This window comes from Vulpes lagopus, chromosome 8 (assembly GCF_018345385.1).
Source record: "Vulpes lagopus strain Blue_001 chromosome 8, ASM1834538v1, whole genome shotgun sequence".
Classification (NCBI taxonomy): domain Eukaryota; kingdom Metazoa; phylum Chordata; class Mammalia; order Carnivora; family Canidae; genus Vulpes; species Vulpes lagopus.
In genome coordinates this window covers 66,372,046-66,395,346 of record NC_054831.1, presented here as the reverse complement: position 1 = coordinate 66,395,346, position 23,301 = coordinate 66,372,046, and the positions used below count along the sequence as shown (strand labels likewise).

At 35.0% G+C, this 23,301-nt stretch overlaps 1 protein-coding gene across 1 annotated transcript in view; it reads right to left on the bottom strand.

Annotated features, from left to right (window-relative positions):
* Positions 1 to 23,301, bottom strand: part of GPR158 (G protein-coupled receptor 158) — a 405,508-nt gene that overhangs the window by 8,017 nt on the left and 374,190 nt on the right. The window contains exons 7-9 of the mRNA XM_041764941.1: positions 21,092 to 21,330; positions 6,654 to 6,792; positions 484 to 589 (exon numbers count right to left, since the gene is read on the bottom strand). Of these exons, the coding sequence (XP_041620875.1) occupies positions 484 to 589; positions 6,654 to 6,792; positions 21,092 to 21,330 (484 nt within the window). The remainder of the gene's footprint in view (positions 1 to 483; positions 590 to 6,653; positions 6,793 to 21,091; positions 21,331 to 23,301) is intronic.

Below are 23,301 nucleotides of genomic sequence, written 5' to 3'. Positions count from 1 at the left end.
ATAAGTCTTTGTCAGAATCCATCATTATAAAGCAAGATTCTTCTGTACACTATATAATTATTATTTATATAAAAATTCTCTGAATGTTTACAACACAATGCTTCCTGAATGTAAATCTAAACAAGAAGATTCTTAGAATAGGATAATTCTCTTTAAAAATAATTTTGATGTTACAGCTACAACAAAAGTTATCTTGAACCTATAATTAAAACATAACTGGATATAAAAATATTTGAGAAAGAACTGAATCAGATGATGAGTTTTGCACAAACAGAAGTATTTAAAAATTATATGGGATGTTCAATAAATCCCAAAAGAGACATCTAGTTCCCTGAAGAGCGAGCTTTAAAAACATTTTAGAGTGTCAAGCAAATCTCCACAGCCTCCTTTCCCTATATTGACAGGTATTTTTTAAAGGAGAAACAACTCCATGATTATGTAAAAAAGCTGTCTTGCAAGAGAAAAGTAATTTTAAAGGAATACCTTTGGAATCAAAAGCAACCCAATGGTGACTGTCACAGTCAAATGAGTATGTGCAAAATACAGCATTAGCATCCAGTCAGACTGAAGTCTTGAGGCAAGAACGAATCTGAAATGAGAATTCACCACATTAGTAATCCAAAGAGACTTCTATTTAAACCACTAGGATAATCGGGACCTTTTTTCCTCAGTGTATTAAAAAAACAAGCAAGCATGGAAAATGTTGTATTGCTGTTTCTGTGGCATACATTTTCATCACAGAAGAATAAAGCCTTAAGTAACCCTATTTGGGTACATAAGATATGAACCCTTTGTTATTTATTATTCTAAGTTATAAGTAGTGAGAAAGATAGCATATAGATATATAATGTGCTAACCATTTCCTGGAATAGTTATTTTGTATATAAAATGAATGTCTAAAATAAAAGCAGTGAAAACATGTGAATTCAAAAGAACAGATTCACAAACTGGTGGTTTCAGGCAAATTTGGGTTATAAGACACAGCCACATAACTCTTGATTCCAATCTTTTTCATTTGAAAACATTAATGAAGAAAAAAATCTAAGAAAAAAAAGAGTGGGTAATTATTTGCTTTGTGAACGACCTCAGAGGCTTAAATGATAATGCAATGGGTAAAATGAATATACTAATGGTTTGTAAAACACATCTTTTAAAATCTAAATTTTAGCTGTTGTTAAGTATCAAATTGTTTTAAAATAATTTAAAGTCTTATCTTGCTGAGGAATTTACAAAGTTGTGTTCTAGGACAGTCCTGCAGGAAATATGTATAGGAAAAGTTCAGTACTGGTATCTACCTTGGTGATTTTGGAATATTTTCATAAATCAATAGGTATATGTAAAAACTAAAACTCAGGTTTTAAGGACTCATTATTTTCCAGAAACTATCCAGTGATGCTTTTATTCAGGTCATTTTGCAACCATATTCTTTTAATTTTTTCCCATTCACTGTTTATCCACAAAAGCTAAATATGAGATTTTATTGTGTTTGGAATTAGAGAATTAGCATTTTTTAAAAAGATTTATTTATTTATTTGAGAAAAAGAGAGAATGGGAGCAGTAGGAGGGGCAGATGGAGAGGGAAAGAGAGAGAGAAGTAGATTCCCCGCTGAGTGCAGAGCTGGGCTCATCCCATCACCCTGAGATCCCATGACCTGAGTTGAAATCAAAAGTCAGATGCTCAACCAACTGAGCCACTCAGGTGTGCCTAGAGAATTAGCATTTTGATTCAGTGATACACATCATCATATTTGAAAAGCTAACATCTTAACAAAATGCTGATGATATAATCATAAAACAAACATATGAGTCTAAAAGTAGGAGAAAGTGGGCAGCCCGGGGGGCTCAGCTGTTTAGCACCACCTTCAGCCCAGGGCACAATCCTGGAGACCTGGGATGGAGTCCCTTGTCGGGCTCCCTGCATGGAGCCTGTCTCTCCCTCTGCCTGTGTCTCTGCCTCTCTCTCTTTCTCTCTGTGTCTCTCATGAATAATAAATAAAATCTTTAAAAAAAAAATAAAAGTAGGAGAAACTAATTTTATACCTGCATTATGCCATATTCATGACAAGTTTACTAAGTAAATTAGTACTATTAATACTTAAAATTTTCATCAAGGGGATTTCTTCCTCATTTTCCCGTCCTGTCTTCTTATCCCTAACCCCAAAACAAGCTAAAATGGAAGCTCAACGTTGTTCAAAATAGAGAGATAGTTTCCCCTGTGTTTGGAGACATAAAAAGGACAAAATATATACATAGAAATACAGAAAGCTCATGATAGTTCACCTATAACTAAATACAATTTTATGAATTAACATCTCTAACTTCTTGGTGAGAAAAAGTGGCTTTATATCTGCCTTGAATATGACTAAATGAATATTCACTCTGTTCAGGGATGACACACTTTTGACAGAGTCTGTGCTATGTCAGTTGAGATTTTTTTTTTTTTAAGTACTGAAATAGGATCATCATACTCGGTAACAAGTAACAGTACCTCAGGCATAGTACTGAGGCATAGAAGCAATATAAAATGTGACCTGGAAAATTATACAATCCCAATCTGCTGAGGCCATTTCCAGTACTGGAGCAGACAGTTATATCAAAGGAGATGGATTTACATTCTTTTTTATTTTTATTTTTTATTTTTTTGGATTTACATTCTAAAAGTGTTCTCATGCACTGGGAATTTCTATCTCAAATGCCAACACAAGTGAACTTTAAACCAGCCTGACAATATCTGGAAGGAACAATGGTTACATGTATTTTAAATTAAAATGATGAGTCTTCCAAAAAGTAATTTTGAACTACTATATACCAACACCAATTGCCCTGAAATTAATCAGCTTTTAAATACTGCTAGAGTTTGTTACATTGCAATTCTGAGTGGAAATATCTTAAGAAAAAAATTGGGTTTTGCAGTCATTTTAAAGATTTTTCTTTAGAAGATTGTTTCAACTTCTAAAAAATAGATCTAACAAGAACACAGAAATACTTAAAAATTGGGTTTAAGAATAAAAGCAAACTTTTTAAAAGTCTTGCACTTTCCCAAAGCTTTGCTCTGTGCTTAGTAAAGGATTATAGAACAGATTAGGTAAAATGCCTTCTGCATTATTAGACTTTTAGACTTAATCCTTTTAGTTTATTTTTGTTCAATCTGGCAATTTGGTGAGAATAAAAGTAAATCTGTATATAAATATGTAGCCATAGCTTCAAGTTTATATATTTATGTATGTATATGTGTATACACAATATGTATATAATTTTATATTTTACGCAAACAAGAATAAATATATATGCTTATTGATAGAGAATACTTTTCCTGATGTTGGATGTCTTATTTAATATTATTTCATGCTACTAAAAAATTACAAAGATGGACCCAGTTGGTTTATATTATTATGTTATTGCTTCTTATTCCTGGACTTTATCAACATTGAAACCACAGCACATATGAATTCAGTCCATATGTAAATAAAAATTATATATACTTGATTTCTTTAATTATTACTGCCTATTACTCCCTGCTAATTTCCCTAAAATAAGTGCTCTGGAGATTTACTGTGTTAAATTGTAATTCCATCCCTGGTCCTTTATGGCCATACAATTGTATTTCTAAGACAGAGTAGCTTATATATACTATAATTCTTTGAAGCCAACATGGCACAATCAAATTGGGTCTGGTCTATGTAGGGAGGTAGGTCAAATTTAGAACCTAAAATATAGGGAACACCAAAGCCTACCAAGGCTGGTCACCCAGCTACCATTGGACGTCCTCCCTGCTTAAAACTTATAGGAATGTACATAGTTGTCTTGAGGAAAACTGATCTTGTGAGTAGTGCATGTCTACTAACACAAAATCTTCTAGGTTCAACATGAGCAATTCAGTCAGAGCTTGTGTCTATGTGAATCCAGCTAGGCTGATGGGTTATCTAAGGCTCTGTAGCAAAGACCTACACAAGTTAAGAAAGCTATTTTTTTTTTAAGGCAACCTCTGTGCCCAGTGTGGGGCCTGAACTCATGAACCTGAGATCAAGAGTCACACACTGCCTGACTGAGCCAGCCAGGTGCCTCAAGAAAGCTATTCTGAATGAATATTTAGCATATGTTTCTTCACCTTGCCCCAGTATTAAAAGAGAATTTTCTGAAGAGTGGCTGCTATTATCAGATGTCAACTGACGGCTGGGAGGATACTATGGTGAATAGTTTGGAAAGTGATGGTTAAACAAAGTTGACTAGGTTTCCTTAAAGCAGGACTTCTTAGTATGTCACTCTGTGCTGTGACATTCCTAAAAAGGAGCTATCAACACAGTGTGTCATAAATATAAAAAGCATATAAAAACATCTAAAAGTGATATCCTAATATGTTAAGAGTATTTATCATCTTTGGGTGGTTGGATTAGGGAGTTTATTTTTTTTTATCATTTTATGATTTATCTATAATAACCACCTTATTGGGAATTTTTAAAAGTTTATTTAAAAGATACTTTACCTTGCCTATTTGGGCAAGTTGAGAGTTTAAGGTTCATTGAAAAAACATACTTTTTTTTTTTAAATATTATTTTTCATGAGAGACATAGAGAAAGAGAGGCAGAGACACAGGCAGAGGGAGAAGCAGGCTCTTCGCAGGAGCCTGATGCAAGGACTCAATCCCAAGTCCTGGGATCACAACCTGAGGCAAAGGCAGCTGCCCAACTGCCCAACCACCCAGGGACACCTGAACAAACATACTTAATGATAAAAATGGAACAGAGTAAATCTTAAAGTAGAAGAGGATAAAGATCAATTTAGATAAATGCTTTGAATGATTTAATTTCTTGGGCAATTAATTTGGTTCTAAGAAATATAGCAGCTGATTGTAGGGCAAAAGTAGGAAACCCTCTCCATGACATAGTCACATTCTGACAACAGAAGACATTTAAACTTATCTGTAATAAGTCTTCTGGCAAGCTTGTAACTTTTTAATTGGTTTGTTAATACAGCATTTCACTTATAAGTGGTTCTAGAGAAGCATGTTTGTTATATTTTGAAACATATGTGTTTGATATTCGGGAAACAATAAAAATGCAACTCTCCTTGGGAGGTGATTTGGGAGAACTGTAAAGTCCGTGGAGCTCTGTCTGTGACAGAGTATTCTCTGTTGCTTACTACCTTGAGGACCGAGGGCATCCCCTCTCACATTCTTTGGCTCTAGTCTGAGTAGAATTGAGAGTCTTCTTTTTGCGTATTTATAACATATTTTACTTCTCATCTTTCTTTCCTCTTTTTTTCTTTTCTCTCTCTATTGAGAGGGGGCAAGACAAAGCAATGAGGCAAATTCTTTTGATTCCTGGCCCTTTGATGGAATTTCCAGAGTTGTCAAATCATAAATACTTCTTTCCTTACTTAAAAGCTAAAAAAAGTGTAGTATGCCTAAAGTTCAACTGCTCTCTGGCATCATCTATTCCTACAAGGGCAAGATATAATTGTAATTATTGACTAAAGTGAGAAATATAAATATCTTCTAAAACTTCCATAGATCCACACCTTCGCACTCTGACTCCCACTATTATTAATCTCTGTTTTTCTACTGAGGGAAAAGATAAATATTGAAAATGTCTGATTACATTCTTAAGTATGTCCTAACTTTTCATATATGTCAAGTAACAGAATGACATCTTTTTGTTGCTTTTCAAATTATAGGATTCCTTTTTTTGTTCTTACAGGTTTTCACTTCATTTTCAGATTTAAATAGATGTAAATTCTCAGAAGGTAAGTCATACACATTTCATTTTGTTCACTTATCATAAGCTACTTTCTTCTTCCTTTGTACTTACTAACTACAGGACTATATGGGCTATCAAAAAATGGAGGGCCAGGCTGTACATCCTTACGATAGAAAGTCATTGTTAAAATGTGACAGTGATAAAACTTTACTGCACACAAAAATCTAGTCATCTGGTTGGAGTGGATTTTTAGTTTTGAATTTAGCAGAATTAATACACATAAGTTGACTATGAAGATTTTAAAAGTATAAACTAGCATATTAACATGAATGAAAACATAGATAATTTATCTACATCTACTTTATAATGTAAGCATGTGTTGCTTTATATCTTCAGAACAAAAAGCATTATATGTCATAATAGTATTCAATGCCATTCCCATAAATGGTTTAATGTAATACATTGAGTTAATTTTCAAATAAATAAAGGTGATTAACGAAACATCAGAAGAAGCTAAGAATAGCACTTTAAAACAAAACAAAACAAAACAAAACAAAACAAAACAAAAACTATAGGAATGCCTGAGTAGCACAGTCACTTAGGTGTCTGACTTCTGGTTTCAGCTCAGGCCATGATCTCAGGGTTGTGAGATCAAGCCGCATGTTGGGCTCCATGCTCAGCACTGAGTCTGCTTGGGTTTCTCTTTCCTTCTCCTTTTGCTCCTTACCTCCCCATCCTGTGCACATACTCTCTTTCTAAATAAATCAATCTTTGAAAAAAAAAAAACAACTATATTCATTTGTCATTTCTGTGACAAAGAAATCAACTTAAAAACACAAAAACACTATCCTTCCTAAATCTTTCCATTATGTATTTTATCCAGTTTTGCTATTTAAATTAAACTGCAACACATCAGAAAAATAAAACAGTTATTTTCTAGCTCTACAGAGCACTTGCCTAATTGTATGGAATATAGCAGAGATAATGAGCTCATTGTGAACTGCAACAGCCATATATCGTGGCTCATGAAATGCTGATGGGACGGTCCGCACTGCATAGCAGAGATAAACACCCCACAAGAGGAATAAAAATTCAGCTGTGAGAAGGACAAAAGAAAAAGAAAAACAATTTTCCATTAGTTTTATAGGTGAATAAAAATGTTAATTTTAAGTTCTTTAGCATGCATTTTGTGTCTATTATAGAAACATTAGTTTAGTTAGAAATAGGTGCATACAAAATGTCACGTATAGAATATTTTCAAAGATATATATATATATATAAAGAGTGGTTGCTGTCTCAGATTTTTCTTTTGCTAATACCTGGCTTTTTCCTAAAACAACTGTAAAATAATTTTCCACATCCCCAACCTAAGTTTCAGATATTCATAGAGCATCTGGGTCATAATGAAGTCAGCAAAGCAACAAAAGCAATGTGTTTATATGCAGCTTCTAGAAATTTAAGCTCTTACTACACTGAATCTGGTTCTACAATATAAAGATATCCATCACCAGATATGTGAGAAAATAGGTTGTTAAACATTCAGTGGCATATTTTATAAATGAACCATTATTTCTTCACACATGACAGAAATCATATCTTTTGTGGGTGGAGTGCTGAAGGCTTAGTAAAATTCATAATCACCTTGTTTGCAGGCTCAAGCCAGAAGAGACAAGCATAGGATAACACTTAAGGATAAAGGGCTTCAGAATCACACTAGACCTGACTAGAAATCCTGGCTCTATCTCTAATTAATTTTGCATAATCTGAGGTAACTTAACCTCTCTGGACAGTTTTCTTACCTGGAAAATGAAAATAACAAAAGTATGTATTTCATGAGATTATTTGCTACTGAAATCAAATAATGGATATAAAGCACTTAACAAAGTTTCTGACAGTAGATATTAGATAAATAAAGTAATAAATAAAAACACACATTAAAGGGCTCTTATTGTTAAACATCTCATTTGATCCCCCATTTTTGTCAGACTGAACATTGCTATTTTAACTCATTCTTATCAATAATTGCTACAACTCATTTTATGTGTCTTAGTGACAGTGTGTTCATTGGATGACAGCATCTAAAGAAGATAATATCTAAATAATAAAAAAGAAGAAAGCTTTAATTTGGAGAAAACCTTTTATCAAATGCATCACTTCAAGGTAACCTACTTACTTATTTACTTGAATTAAAAAAACCTACTTACTTTTACCATGCAAAAACCTACTTACTTATCTACTGAAACACTGACTTCCATTCCCATATACCAAGATGTTTACCTGCCAATATTTCAATATATTTCTGTCAGTAATTAAACAACAGGTAGTGCCCTAATTATTGAAAATCCCATAAGTAAACACATTTTTCAAGAGTTACTCTAAAACCCTGATGTGGTTAGAAGCCAAATAAAAAATAAGCCACACTCATAAGACCTCTATGAGATTTATTCGGTCCCAATTATTCAGTATGTTGGCCACTGGCCATGTGCTATAAATGTTCTTTCCAGTTGAGTTCTACTGGATCAGGAAATGCTGAGGTCTTCATGTAGAACTTTCCTTCCTAATTCTTGTATTTCTGTCTATGGTACAACTATTGCCTGTTTACCCAGGTTTGAAATCTCAGAGCCACCTTTCATTGGTACCTTTCTACTTAAAGCTATTTTTCATATGGATCATTCCTCTCCACACCCACAATGACTATCCTTTAAGTGCCTATAAGGTCACTTCTTATTTGTTACAATTATTTTTCAACTGTCCCATCTAAATCTGGCTTTACTCTGGGTTCATTCATTCTTCATTTACTGAAACTCCACTTTGCTCACATCAGGATTTGTCCAAATCCCTGGTATTCCATTTGGGTTAGCTGATTCACATTTCCATTATAAGATTCACTTATATTCACCTAGGACCCTGGAAATAATTCCAAAAGGAAGACTGCCCCAAAAGGAAGACTATAAGAGATTCATGCCTCAGCAGACGAGTCCTCATTTTTAGGACTTTCTTGTCATCCAGGCTTCATGTTAGCTGCCCACTTTTTTTTGGCCATATTCTTTTGTGCTTGTATATGTTTCTTAGCCCCTGACTTCTTAATTGAGTTGCTGACCCTCGGGTCGGGCTTTTGTGAAGTACTGCATGCATCTTCATTCAGAAATCTTCAGTAATTTCTTTAGAAATTACTTTACAAATGCTTGGTCCTGGCACTCCTTGACCCCTATGACTTCATGTTGTATATCCAACATGATCTTCCAATGCTTCCCAGCACAAACTCTGAGCTGACCCAGCCAGGCTCATCCTCTGAACACTTCAAAGATTCTTCTTACTGTTGAGTCTTTGTTTGTGTGTTGCTCACACAAGAAATCTCTCACATTTTTAAATCTTTCGCAGTTTTTCCATGTCTAATTCAAGTCCCACCTCCATCACAGGGACACCTAAATCGATTTAACTTTGCAATGCATTTTACTTCCTCTAATCTCTTATGGTTTTTAATTATTGATATTACACAATGCAGAGAGTAATGCCACACAACATATCATTGAGAGAAAATCATTTGTGGAGTCTTGTCAATCACTCCATTCCTTAGCCCCAAGTAGTTAAGACCTTCATGGCAAGAAGTCAGTATTATTTATTTACTTACTTTTTAATTCAAGTATATAATTAACAGTCAAGTGTTATATTCATTTCAGGTAGACAATACAATGAATACAATACAATACAATGAATACAATGATTCAACAAGGAATTGAGTCTTTCAATTATTTTTTCTGCCTTTGCCCACTTAGATAGCAACAGTACTGAGCATACATAGATAAGATTCCATAAATATTTGTTAGTTTGAAAGAATGTGAGTGATACTAGTTTCAGGTTATTAGAGATGTAGACTTTCTGTTAACCTTGCCACTCCATCGAATACTGCAGGGTCTAGACATGATCTAATGGTCATATTGGCATTATTATTAGCAGTCACAACCACTGTTTACTAATGGGCCACTATGTGTTTGGTAATGTGCTTGGCTCTTAAGAATAGAGTATGCAAAAATATTATTAAACAGCACCAGCACAAAAATATGTTGAAACTGAAGGATTCACATGTAATTAACACTATATCCTTTTAAAGACATTATTTACTGCCACTTTTTGTAGTGTTTTTATATAATGTTATCCTGAAGATTGAAAAAAAAAAGGAAAATAGCTAGGTTAATTGGGATGCTACAATGTAGAAGCGTATTTAAAAATACGCGATGAGAGAAGATTCCTCCTAATAGCTAAGCTTAACATTAAAATCATTTCATTAGCAATATCAAACAATATGCTCTAGCTGAAAAACAATTTATTATTCAAAGTACCAATTAAACTAAATGTGATATATGAAAGTTGTGCTTGGGAAAAAATCAATTTCATATAATTAACTTCAAACTAACATCGCAATTAGGAAAGAAAATATGCAGATGTTACCAAATTTTGCAGTGTTATTACGTGGGAGTTGAAATATGTGTTGTGCTTCTGCTTTAGAAAATAATTTCTGCTGTTAAATGGTTTTGATGGGAGGAATGAGTATAGTAAAAAAGGGAATTGCATTTATAGTTAAAGATCCAAATAGGGCTTTCAGAAAACAGGTATTTTACTTTTAATCTATAAGGGATAACACTTTGAAAGTTAACTACCATAGCCTTTTAAAGATTAATAGGCCATAATGAAAATGATTTCACATTATCTTTCCAAAGGGCTGGGTCAAACAAAGAAGTAAGAATTAGTACCAGCTTTTGGACACTGAAGATGTCTCAGCTTTGTGATCTTAAAACAGCCACAAGGGCTGAGAGAAAAACAAAGTACAAATGTCTCTCAAGCTGTGGTACCCTGGTTTGCCATGTTGCAAAGGCATTTTTTTTCTTAATAAATAACATTTTGTGCTTCTTAGCCCTTTTAAAAATATGTGGCACAAATAAATACACAGATGAAGAATTTAGGGTTAATTTCTTTTAATGTCCAAGTATTTATTTTAATGTCCTCCTCTATCTTTCTCTAAGTCTCCCACTTCAATGTTTCCTGTTTTCATGCTAATTACATGGTAGGTGGTACAGAAGTTATCATGAAGTATTAAATCAAACAACTTTTTTTAAAGATTATTTATTTATTTATTTATTCATGAGAGACACAGAAAGAGAGGCAGAGACTTAGGCAGAGGGAGAAGCAGGCTTCCTGTGGGAGCCTGATGTGGGACTCGATCCCAGGATCCTGGGATCACGACCTGAGCCAAAGGCAGAGATGCTCAACCACTGAGCCACCCAGATGCCCCTAAATCAAACAACTTCAATGATGCTTGAGAGTAGCTCAAGTTCCAGTGCTATCTGGTTCAACTGGCATATGGGAGCCTTGATATTCTGGAGGCTTGGCTGCCTTTTCTTTGGTTAAAATAAGGACAGTTATGAGAGTAACAATACTTACAACAATGAGAATGATACTTTTGATAAAATTTAAAACTAGAAATGACTTTATTAGACCACGTGGTCTGGGGAGGGTACTTTTTTGAGTGTGTATGTGGCTGCCAACAGTGGGTGGTTGGTGAATTGCAGTGATTGTGCTTGCCTAAAGTCAATTTGTTCAGCTTTGGGATAGAGAATGATGGAGTGGAAGGTGGATGTTGTAGTATGTTTCACAAGTAGGACAGTGGAGGCAAGAATGACTGTTCCTTCCTCAGCTCTCTGGAAGCATAGGAGCCAAGGGATGGGCAGTGTTGGGGTACAGAATATGCCTGTGGAGGATCTTCTTGTACCTCTGCTGCCCTCTCTGTTCACAGCAGAGCAGAGCCTGGAGCATAGGCTCCTTAGTTCCTGACCCGTGTTTTCTGAATTACATCTTCTGCCTGAGGGTTTCTTTTGCTCTATTACCAACAGGCATAGACAAAACCCAAGGAAATATTTTTTAAATTCTATTGAAGAAAACAAGTATTTTTCCAAGCAGTAATTGTTTGTATTCTAAGCAATTCATATGCTAATTATTATTCCATTTGGAATGACTTTTTGTCCTCTCAATCTGACTTTGTAGCTAACATCTGTTGAATGTGCCAGGCACTGTGCTTAATGCAGTTTGTACATTATCTACATGTATGAAGGCTTTATCGTAGGCTGTGGCAAAATTCTGAATGCCCTAATTTTAAGCCTGTGTCTGAGATACTGTGTAGGTCATATAGTGACTTGATGATTCTATTCTCTTACCTACTGCTGTGAATGGTCACACACTTGCATGTTGGCTTTTCTTAATTGCTTCCTTTCACACATTTCTAGAACTTGGGTCAAGTTTTTCACAATCTCCATAGCATCTTGCGAGGGAAAGTTAGGGAAGGTATATTTTTTTCCCTCTGTTTCTGGTATGGACACTTAAGATTTTTAAAGTTTGATATGGGGCAACATTAATTTAGTGAAATTCAGATACTTCATAGATTATGGACACACATTAAAGATCATGAATATAAGAAGAGTCACAAAGACAGAATAAGATTGGGGACCTCTCAGGGCACAAGGTCAATGTCAGGGCAGCAAGTTCTAAACTCTGTCTTCTAGAATATTATTTTGTTTTCCTCTTCCTGTCTTTTGCCTGTGTGTCCTTTAAAGAGGGACGTGGAATTGGGATTATTTGTTACCATTTAAAAATATATTTTAAATTGTATCTTTTTTAAAGACTCACAGCATTGACAATTCTTTTGCCTTTGCTTGGGCTATCGCACTAGATTTACACATACTTTTTGAAGGGCTAGCTTGAGTGGTTTTATGATGATTATAGGGGTTTATATTTGCTTGTTTATATTCTACCCTTGTGGAAAATTATTTTACTTCTTTGAGATGTAGTTACTCGTGTTAAAGGGCAAGAAGAGAATAAAATGACATTTTATTATTAATTTTATACTTACAGTGTCATTTTCTCTTTGGGAAGCTAAAAAAATTTTACTTCCTTGTTCAATTTCTACTAGAATCCTTGAGACAATTTTGCTGAAATAGGCTTGGCTCAGGAGGACATTGTTTGACTACTGAGTGGGGGATTCACATGGTCTTTACAAATCTTCTACCATTTTCTTGGCCAAATGGTCTCTTTCTTATTTAATTTATCCCAGAGTGTTGACTACCTTGGGGAGTGGGTCTCAGTGAGTTGAAACTGAAAATCCACACACTTTCCTACTCCTATGTAATGTAATCTAATCTCAGAGGAAATGGTAGCACCAGGCTCTCTGTGATTACTGCAGGAATTGGAATGGGTGGAGCTGTGAGAACGTACTGAAACTTGCAGTCCATATGGATCAGCAGCTTGTTATTTAAGCTATGATAGTCCTTTTCATTCAAGGAAAAGATCTGCCAAAATTTTCTTGACAACTGAGTTAATCTATAGGCCATTTCTCTTCAAGCAACAAAACATAGGCTTTTTTGTTTTCCTTCTTAATGTTGCTGCCTCCCTTTAAAATGCCAGGGTTCCACTGTGGAGCTGAAACTCCTTCGAAGAAACCATGACCACCATGGATACCCTAGTTATTCTTGCTCTATGTCCTTTGGGAGCTGTTGCAAGATAATTACCAGCCCTATCACAAAATCTTTAACTTCCAAAAAGAAAAGTGGCACTGTAAGGATAAAAATTAAGATACAAAATAATTTGTACTTTCAGCCCTGTAGCATCATAAATACTCCTCAAAGACACAAAATATTTTTCTGAAGAGGTGGTATATAAGTACACAAAAAAATAAGCCCACTTCACTCTTTCTAAAAACACTCAAGCAAGACCTTCCAAAAGTATGTGTGAGTTTCTAGAAATGTAAGCCCAAATCAAGGCAAATAAACCATCTACATGGTTAGGCTATTATCCTTTGACTGACATTAAAAGTACTTTTTAAAAGTAGTAACAAGTGATACAATGTGGATTAAGACATACAGCAGTACAGGGCAGCCCTGGTGGCTCAGCAGTTTAGCTCTGCCTTCAGCCCAAGGTGTGATCCTGGAGTCCCGAGATCCAGTCCCAGGTCAGGTTCCCTGCATGGAGCCTGCTTCTCCCTCTGCCTGTGTCTCTGCCTCCATCTCTCTCTGTGTCTCTCATGAATAAATAAATAAAATCTTAGAAAAAAAGACATATAGTACCTTGGAGTAAAAGAAGATGCATGTAAATGAAGCTACATCATGAGCATTAATCTAAGTCAGATGAAGAGGAAGTCTAATCTACTTTCCCCTACGCTCATTAAATGGTGCTTATATCACATTTCACCTGTCATACGATAGCCTCATCTTCTACAGTAATTAAGCATTTAAATCCTGAGAAACAACTGCTATTTTAGAATTTTCCTATCTAACTCAGGAAGACAGTCACTGTGGTCTTGGTCTCTTCTAAACATCGGCATATGACTAATTAAATTACTGAACATATTGTCTTGTGTGTTTAAAGTACTATACCAGGAAGGAAGAGAGCAAAGAAGAGCATGCCAACGAAGAAGAGGATAGCAAAGATTACGTTTTTTTTTTTTTTTTAAGATTTTATTTATTTATTCATGAGAGACACAGAGAGAGAGGCAGATACATAGGCAGGGGGAGAAGCAGGCTCTCTGCAGGGAGCCCAATGTGGGACTTGATCCTGGAACTCTGGGATCACACTCTGAGGCCAAGGCAAATGCTCAACCACTGAGCTACCCAGGCGTCCCAAAGATTACATTTTCTACAGCGAAAACATCCCATGTGAAATTCATGGAAATGAATTAGAACTTTAGAACAGTGAGGGAATCCATATTGGTATTATCTTAAACAACCAAATATTTAAAAATTCCCAAATGGAATGTGAACCCAAGCTTATAATACCTGTTTGCTAGATTTTTCTCTATGTCTTTCTTTCAAAGTTGGTGAATAAAATATATAGCAAGGGATGTCAAGCTCTAAGAAGTTTCCAAAACCATAAGATACTTCATATACTGGTGGACTTTTCACAACTATGAAGACATGGGCAAAGATCTTGATTTATAAGAGTCCTTGTCAAGGAATAGTCATTACATCACATCAGTGTGATTGAGAATTAGGCCACAACAGCGATATAGAAAGATATGTAGAATAAGAGAAGGTAAATAGAAAGCTGGATAGAACTTTTTGTGTATATTCTTGTGCTCAGTTAAGGAAGGCAGCAAACTAGCCTTAGTCTCAATTATGTCCCCCCTTTTTTTAAAAAAGATTTTATTTATTTATTCATGAGAGACACACACACACACACAGAGGCAGAGACACAGGCAGAGGAAGAGACAGGCTCCATGCAGGGAGCCCGACATGGGACTTGATCCTAGGACTGCAGGATCATGCCCTGGGCCAAAGGCAGGCACTTAAACCTCTGAGCCACCCAGGCTGCCCAATTATGTCCCTTTTAAATCACATTAGATTATCATTACCTAGAAGTAACCAAACAGAAATGTGCTTGCCTAGGTCTGAACTAAAGTCTGATTTAGCTGTGGAATAGAAGTTCCACACATCCTTGACATTACAATCTATCTATTAGTCATCCTTTTGCTGCCTTATTGTTTCTTATAGATAAGGTAAGAGTCTGCTCACTTATTCCAACTTATCTTAGTCATCGTACTGTTTCCCTATCTTCAGTTTATTCTGTGAATGTGTAGTTAGAAACTGACTGCTAACCAACTAAAGAATGAACTCCATTGTATCACCACCTTTATTAAATTTATGTATTCCAAACCTGGAAGCCCCATATTGGAGGACTCTACCCACAAGCACTAAATCCAGGTGTAAAAGATGTAGTCTTCCTTATCCTAGCGATGACATTATGAAGGTAATTCAGGTATAAGAAGTTAATTCTACTCAATTGTCAGTTTTTACCAATAAATTAGGAAACCCCTAGGGTAAGAGTCTTAACTTTTAGCCATGAAAAATTTTATTGCTATTGTGCAAAATCCTGAACATGCACAATTGATTACCAACTTACTAAATAGGGTAAATAGATTTAGAAAAAAATTGGAGATTCCCACTCCCAAGCATGTTTATTTGCTTTCTCCCTTTATTCAGAAGAATGTTTCTAGTCTAAACCCCCTTGTCCTTTACATAGCTCTAAAAGGATGGTCAAATAATACAATAATCAAGAGCATATCAGTTTCATTCTAGTTCAATATTTATAAATGCATCATGTGATATTTTGAAAATTATAATTCTGATTTGCTATGCCAGCTTTATGCCATTCACTTATTTTGACTATTGGACAAGTCAGGGATAGAATTCATAAAAAGGCTAAGGATTGCCAATTTAGTTTCTGTAACTTGCTCAAAAATACCTCTCAAAATCTGAACATACACTTTACCATTAAAATGAATGTGGGTACAACTGTGTAACTCCTAGAATTTTAGCTTTAAATGTTTCGTCAACTGGTGTAATTCTGACCATAGAAAATATTACAAGATAAAGGGAGCTGAGCTCATCCTTTATTCTTTCAGCAAATATTTATCAAGAGCTGACAGATACTTTGTTAGGTGTCAGGGATATACTGAGAACAAGCTAAGTAATGGTGTTGAGGAGTGTTAGAACTACCAGGTTGGGAGAGGGATGAGGAGATAGAAGAATATGAATGGCAGATAATATATTTAAACATACTCAGAAAAATTCAAAGTGCTGAGCCAGGTGATAAATGAATAGTATAAAATATATATATATATATATATATATATATATATATATATATATATAATACAGTATTATCTTTCTAATAGATGATTTTCAAAGCGGTATAGCACTTTAAGTCTTTATAGGAATTTCGTCTGATCCAGGAATATTCTGAAATGTCCACAATTTGAAGTTAATTTCTCACCAGATTTTTAAAAATCATTAAAAAACTCCCAAACTATTAGGCCTATAAAACACTTTTCACATTGCCTGTTCATCTGTCTTTTATAGTTGCAATGTTTACACCTTTATTTGTTTTCCATTTAAAGGTGACCTCACAATTTTTTATACAGGGCAAACATGATAATTGAAAATTATAAACATATTTAAATAACAATGGGATTCTGAAAGTCATCTTTTCTCCCTTTCTATGTTTTCACATATTTCCTCAAAGTAGAAACTGAGTCTCATAGAGGTTTGAAGATTTTACCAAGCAGTTTCTAAACCTGGTCTGAAACATTTGCGGCAGGCAAATCACCTGTCTGAGCAGTTTTGGAGGTGCCCTGCACAGTGAGCAAAAACAGAATAGACCCATTCTTTACATTTATGACCCACATTTCTAAATAGAGTTCTACTTCAGTGGGAAGACAAGTATTGCACTCTTTCAAGTGACTCTTTAATTTGTATTTTTAAAAAATAGATCCTTTTTTGATAGGTAAAGCTAATCCAGAATGCATGTTTATAAATGTATTAACCACCACTTTCTCTTTTTTTTTTTCTAAATTGACTCCTGACCTAATCTAAGTGTACAGAGCTTCCTGACAATGATTTTCACAGCCTCAAGGTAAAACCTATCTATTGCTTCTCTGCAGCCTGTCCCCTATATAGAAACATTTCCATTTAGGAAATGGAATAATTTAGCTTTTAGTACAGGTTTCTTCTTGGCTGACTGAAGATACAAAAATTTATTCTTGAATAACAGTCTGAGTATAAAAAAATCTAAGGGCAAACATGCTACTTATAGAAATATATAAAGAGAACTGAAAAGAAGCATCTGCCGCACATTAGAAAACATTAAATTAAGAGAGGTTAAATACAGAATATCTAGTGCTACATGCACTAGAAAGAAAAATGTAAGATATGTGAAAGATAAATAAATGGAATTGCTGTAGGGTAGTGTGAAAAAAAATCATAGCAACCACATGTCTCTGATTCTTTTAAGAGAGTCCTAATTTCAAATATTTGTTCCTGTTTGTTAAACCATGTGTCTCGACTTTTCTTTAGAGAAATGTGTCACTGCAGGAAAAGTGTTGAAACGAAGGTGTTCTAGTAGTTTATAGGATGGAAACAGAGCCTGGAGCTAACAAAATCACCGCCACCATCACCACCTTTCAACTTTTTCTCGCCTCTTGAGTCTCTGCACCCTGTCACTTGTCTTTTATTTTCTGAGACCCTAACATTATCATTTAACACCTGTGGAAGTATTATTTTAATGCCTGCCTCTCAAGTTTTACTACTTTTAACTCAGTCCTAGAGCCATGACCTAGATCTTCCCACCATAACAATCAATCTCTTCTCTTAGCTTCTCTCTCTCTTCTTACTGTAACTGAGACCTGCTTAGTGTCCAAGGAACTGCATTCTGTAGCCCTCCCAAGCTCTGGATCTCAAGCTATTCTCTTATACCACCTACCTCAGGCTCTGCAGGAAGGTGAGCTCATAGTCCTCCCTGCTCTCTGTGCATCCCCTTCTCTGGTATTATCCAGAATTACTATATTTAAAGAATGCCTACTTTTTTCATGTGTTTTCATCTTTGCTAGTAGAAAAATTTGCTACCTGGTAAGCTGTATCTTTGGAGGAAAGCAGAATTTAGTGGCAGTAAAACACAATAAAAATAGCCCATGAATATAAAGAGCTATTGCAGCCAAAGTAGTTAAACAAATAACGTAAGACAGAAAGTTGTGGTCAGAATGGAATTCTTTAATGAGAGATTTGGGAGGTAGGGGAGTTTCAGATGACAGGAAAGTCATAGAAAGTGAGACAGGTCACTGGAGATAAGGGTGTTAATGTTGAATGAATGTGGCACAAGAGTTAGTTTAGGTCATGGGGGGTGGATAAGAATGGGAAGGAATATAGGAAGATTTACAGATATGTTGACAAGAATTGAAAGACAACTGATGTCTGATTGCTATCTTACTTTTTTAAGAGAAAAAAAGAATATTAGTTAGTTTGGAGGTGTAAAAGGGGAGGCAATACAAGACTTGAAATAATCATTGTGAAGAATATTCTAGTGATTGATCAGGGAAACAAAGTATCATGGAATGCCCAGAGCACAGTTAAGATAAGTGATATATATTCTAGTAAGTTCATCTGATTATTTCCTTCAAGTCAGTAGTTCTACACTTTAGAGTAGCATCAGAATTACCTAGAGGGCTTGTTAAACACAAACTGTGGGGCCCCACGATTCCAGTGTCTGACCTATAAAGTCTGTAGGTGGGCCCCTAAATGCACATTTCTAACAGGTTGCCAGGTGTGCTGCTGCCATCGATTCTGGGACCACTTTTGAGAACCACTGCTCTTTCTCCCTTCTAATGATTCTTCCTCCTAAACCCATGAATTTAATTGGTTGGTCTATTCTCTCTTTCTCTCTCCCTCCCTCCCTCTCTCTCTCTCCTAAAGGCAATCTATATTGACTTTACTGATTTATCATATCACATTTCTGGTTCTCCAAATTCCTTAACAGGTTTTCAAGACCCACAATAAACCTAACTATCCAGAATTAATCACAATGTATTCCAACATAATCTTTCTTAGATGGACATTTCCTTCTAAGGAAATATAATTTCCATCTACCTCTACCACTATTCCTATCAAAGGGAATGTTCTCTGTACCACTTTACAATAACCTGTGTTATCCATGGCTCAAAGAACTTCCCTTTAAAGATTCCTGGGTTAAAAAAAAAAAAAAAAATAAAGATTCCTGGGTTCTGGTCCAAACTGTTGTATTCCTTTATTGAACTATTGTACCAAGAGTCTTTACCACATAATTTTGTTTTTTTAAAATAACTTTTAACAATTCCCATTTATTTATATAAACCAATAGTAAGCTACTTGATAAGAGGAACAGAAATTTCATACATTTTATGTCTCCTGCAAAGTGCTCATCATAGCATTAAAGAAATTTACTCAGTGGGTCTTGTTTACTGTATGAAACTTTTACTTATATATAAAGTTTATAATGAATAAATTGCAGGTTACTGTCAGCTATATTTTCCTATTTATTTCTACATAGAGACAGGAGACCATAAATGTCATTTTCTTCAGAATGTAAAAGAACATTTTAAAAGGCCTTAAATATATCTCAAAACCAAGGTATACAAAATACAGATAATGCTAGGTAAATAGGCCATGCTTTCTGCTTGTTTATTCCCTACCCATGATGAAGCGTGTATTTTGAGTATTATAAAACAGAAAAGAAATATAGTGAGCTTTTCTTCACAGTAATGTGGGAAAATGATTTTTCCTAGTTTGGTTAACTTGGATTGAAGAATGTAAAACAACTTTAGAGGTTTCTATTGAGTAGAAATTTTATACCTATAGAATTTGTATATATCTGTACTTAAGTCAGAATCAGATAACTTCTAAGTTTTATCTTCAATATTGATATCTACTGATACATATCTATTGATAATTTCTGGTATGTTTTTGCTATTGATCAAAATAATGAAGGTTGGCTTTACAAATTATCATTATAACCATTCTTTTTATATACTCACAATTGCTTCATTATTATGGATATCAGGCCTATAAAATTCCTGAAATATCTTGCCCAGGAAAAATATCATTACATTTAAATTGTAAACTAAATATATCTGTTATTAACTTCTAGCAAAACACTAAATGTGAATATTCAACCAACAATTTGCCAAATATGGGGGAGGGGGCAGAAAATAGGAATTAGACTCACTGCCAAATAAAAATAAGATTTGTCCTGTGGTTTGCTGAGGGGAATGACAACAAAATAATAAAAATTTGTTTTCATTATTTTTTGTATCTTTAGAGGCTTGGCTTAAGCTAGCCTAATGTTAACAACAGAAAAATTTCTGTTGATTTCTCCTCCTCATTTTTCAAAAAAATCAAGGTGCCAGAAAAACCTATGCTTCTGGCCTCAGATATCATGTGGTTCTTCCAAGTTCTCCAGTTTTTCAGGCATGGAACAGTCTCTCACCAACCCCAAGGAGCATGGCTTCATTTTTGTGGAATACTGGACCTCCAGAGAAGTCCTAATAAATTATCTTTAGAAGAGCCATAGATTAATTAAAATTTTTGCAGGGAAGATCTCTACTCAAAACGTGCCCTGCATCCCTAGTCTGAAATATCACAGGACCAAAACTATATAAAAAATACTAGTATGTTTCCCTTTTTTCCCCTCCCAATTAAAGAAATAAATCAAGAAAACAGCTATTGTTAATACAATGGGAATACACTGATAAGGTGGAAAACAGAAAGTTTCTTTGTAAGAAGTAGTTGTTTTTATTTGCTGCATTTCTCCTTCCTAATTTACTTGACCACATTTTCTCAACAAAGCTACATACCTTTGAAAAAGAATGGAAACTCAGAAAAAGTCTGCATTCCACATGTCATTATTGTCCTTTTCATGATATTGTTTTACCCAAACCATATTAGGTGAAATCTCTTTCAGTTTTGTAAAAGGGTATGGTAAGGCTTCTAAAGAAGTCTATTTTAGGAAATAGGACCAGACAACGCACAAAATAAGTGACCACATACCAACTGCTGTCATGTAATCCCAGCGCTCAATGAGGCACATATTGAAGATGAGGTGATCAGATGTTTGCCCTTGGCCAATAAGTGAAATCTGCCTCTCCAAATTCTGGCAAACAGACGAAGTCCAGCCAACAAGAAACCAAAATACTACCAGGAGCATTACTGCCAGCATCCTCATGACCCGTCCACCAGTCATATATGGAATCCGCTGGGCTGTTCGTGAAAGAAACACCTTCAAAACCCTGGGAAAGCAAAACATCAAAATGTGAAGTCAAACTTAGCACTCAGAAAAACTCCATATTATTTGATTCTTCTAGGTGAAGTTTAAGCCCACCAAAAACCTACTTATGCAGAGTTTTAACATGAAAAAAAAAAAACCCTAGAAACAGTATTGCTTTTATTTTCACTTAATTTCATTCTAGTTTTTATCTTCCAATAGCAAAACAGATATTCTACTTTAGATGGCAGTGAGTCAACAGATTTGTACAGGATGAAATTCTTTTGAGTGTGTCTTAATATTTTAGGGAACATACTCAAGATCTTAAAAAAAAGGATCCAGAGGCAAACTGGCTCAAACAAGATTTCCAAGGGATCAGAACTAGTCTTAAAAATAAGTAGCTAGATTTCACACTATTATACTAAGCCAAAAACTTCCCTGAACCAGTTAATTTTTTACAATAGAATAACATGAAAGGCATTTTCTGAAAATTATTTTTTTTAAGATTTTATTTATTTATTCATGAGATACACAGAGAGAAGAGAGACAAAGGCAGAGACATAGGCAGAGGGAGAAGCAGGCTCCATGCAGGGAGCCTGATGTGGGACTCGATCCCCAGACTCCAGGATCACAGTCTGGGTCGAAGGCTGAGCCACCCAGGCATCCCATGAAAATTATACTAAATGATCTCCCTTTGTAAATATTTTATCACATTACCAAAAATAATAATGAAATAAACATGAAAACAATGAGAGAGGTATTTAAATACTAGGGTAACTGAGTTAAGATCACTATATTAAGGAAGAAGATTGGGATGAAATTGGAAATGAAACATGCATACTTGAAATAGCCTAGATGTATTATACTTTTTTTTTTCTCTCTATAGACCTTTGGTAGCTCTTCCTGAATCAACACAATACATCCAGCAAAGAAAGTTATTTTACAGCAGACTTTTATTTATCCTTCTTCCCTATACCTTTAACTCCATTGTCCTTCAGCTAACGTAAAGGGTGAAGTTATTTAATTCTGAATAAAATACTTACACTTAACTTTTCTGTGGAACAATGTCAGAAAGATATTAGTATAAAATAAGAGGATAGTAGCTCTTTTTACTCTAGTACCATTTAACTAGTTCACCAGATTAACGGCTATTCTCCATTCCCTAGGTAAAACATATTGAGTACTGTCCATGCCATGTAAATGCTAGTACTGGCAGCTAACTTGCTAGCTCTGTCTAGTGTGCCTCAAACACTTTTGCTCCAACCAGGGGAATTGCTACTTGATAAGAAATCAGCTGTATTTGTCCCCAAATTGTGCCCATTGTTATCACCTTATATAATTTATCTAAATTACGAATAAAATAATTACTCATGATGTAAAAAAAAAGACTTATTTGTATAAAATAAGGAGAGAAAATGAGTGGAAATATCAGTGAGGGAGAAAGAAAAAGAGAGACTCCTAACTCTGGGAAACAAACAAGTGGTAGTGGAAAGGGCGGTGGGTTTGGGGTGACTGGGTGATGGGCACTGAGGGGGGCACTTGACAGGATGAGCACTGGGTGATATGCTATATGTTGGCAAATTGAACTCCAATAAAAATAAAATAAAATAAAATAAAATCTATCTCGAATGCTTTGGAAAGACTCCATGTTGGCAAGTCATTAAATAGGCTTTTAACTGAGGGGAAAATGAGGAAATTTTAGTATATTGAAGTGGTCAATAAACAAGAATCTAGAAAGTCTATACTCAGATTACTTTAAAAATATTTAGATTTACACTTTTATCTAAAGAACCAACACTGAACAGTAAATAATGATTATAGCAACTTATGTTAGAAAGAGAATAATGCAAATACCTGACCCATAGTCAAAGAAGGAGTTTTTCCTCAAAAGTATTGGTAAGTGAGGGGCACGTGGGTGACTCAGTCAGTTAAGCATCTGACTCCTGATTTGGGCTCAGGTCATGATGTCAGAGTTCTGGGATTGAACCTCGTGTGG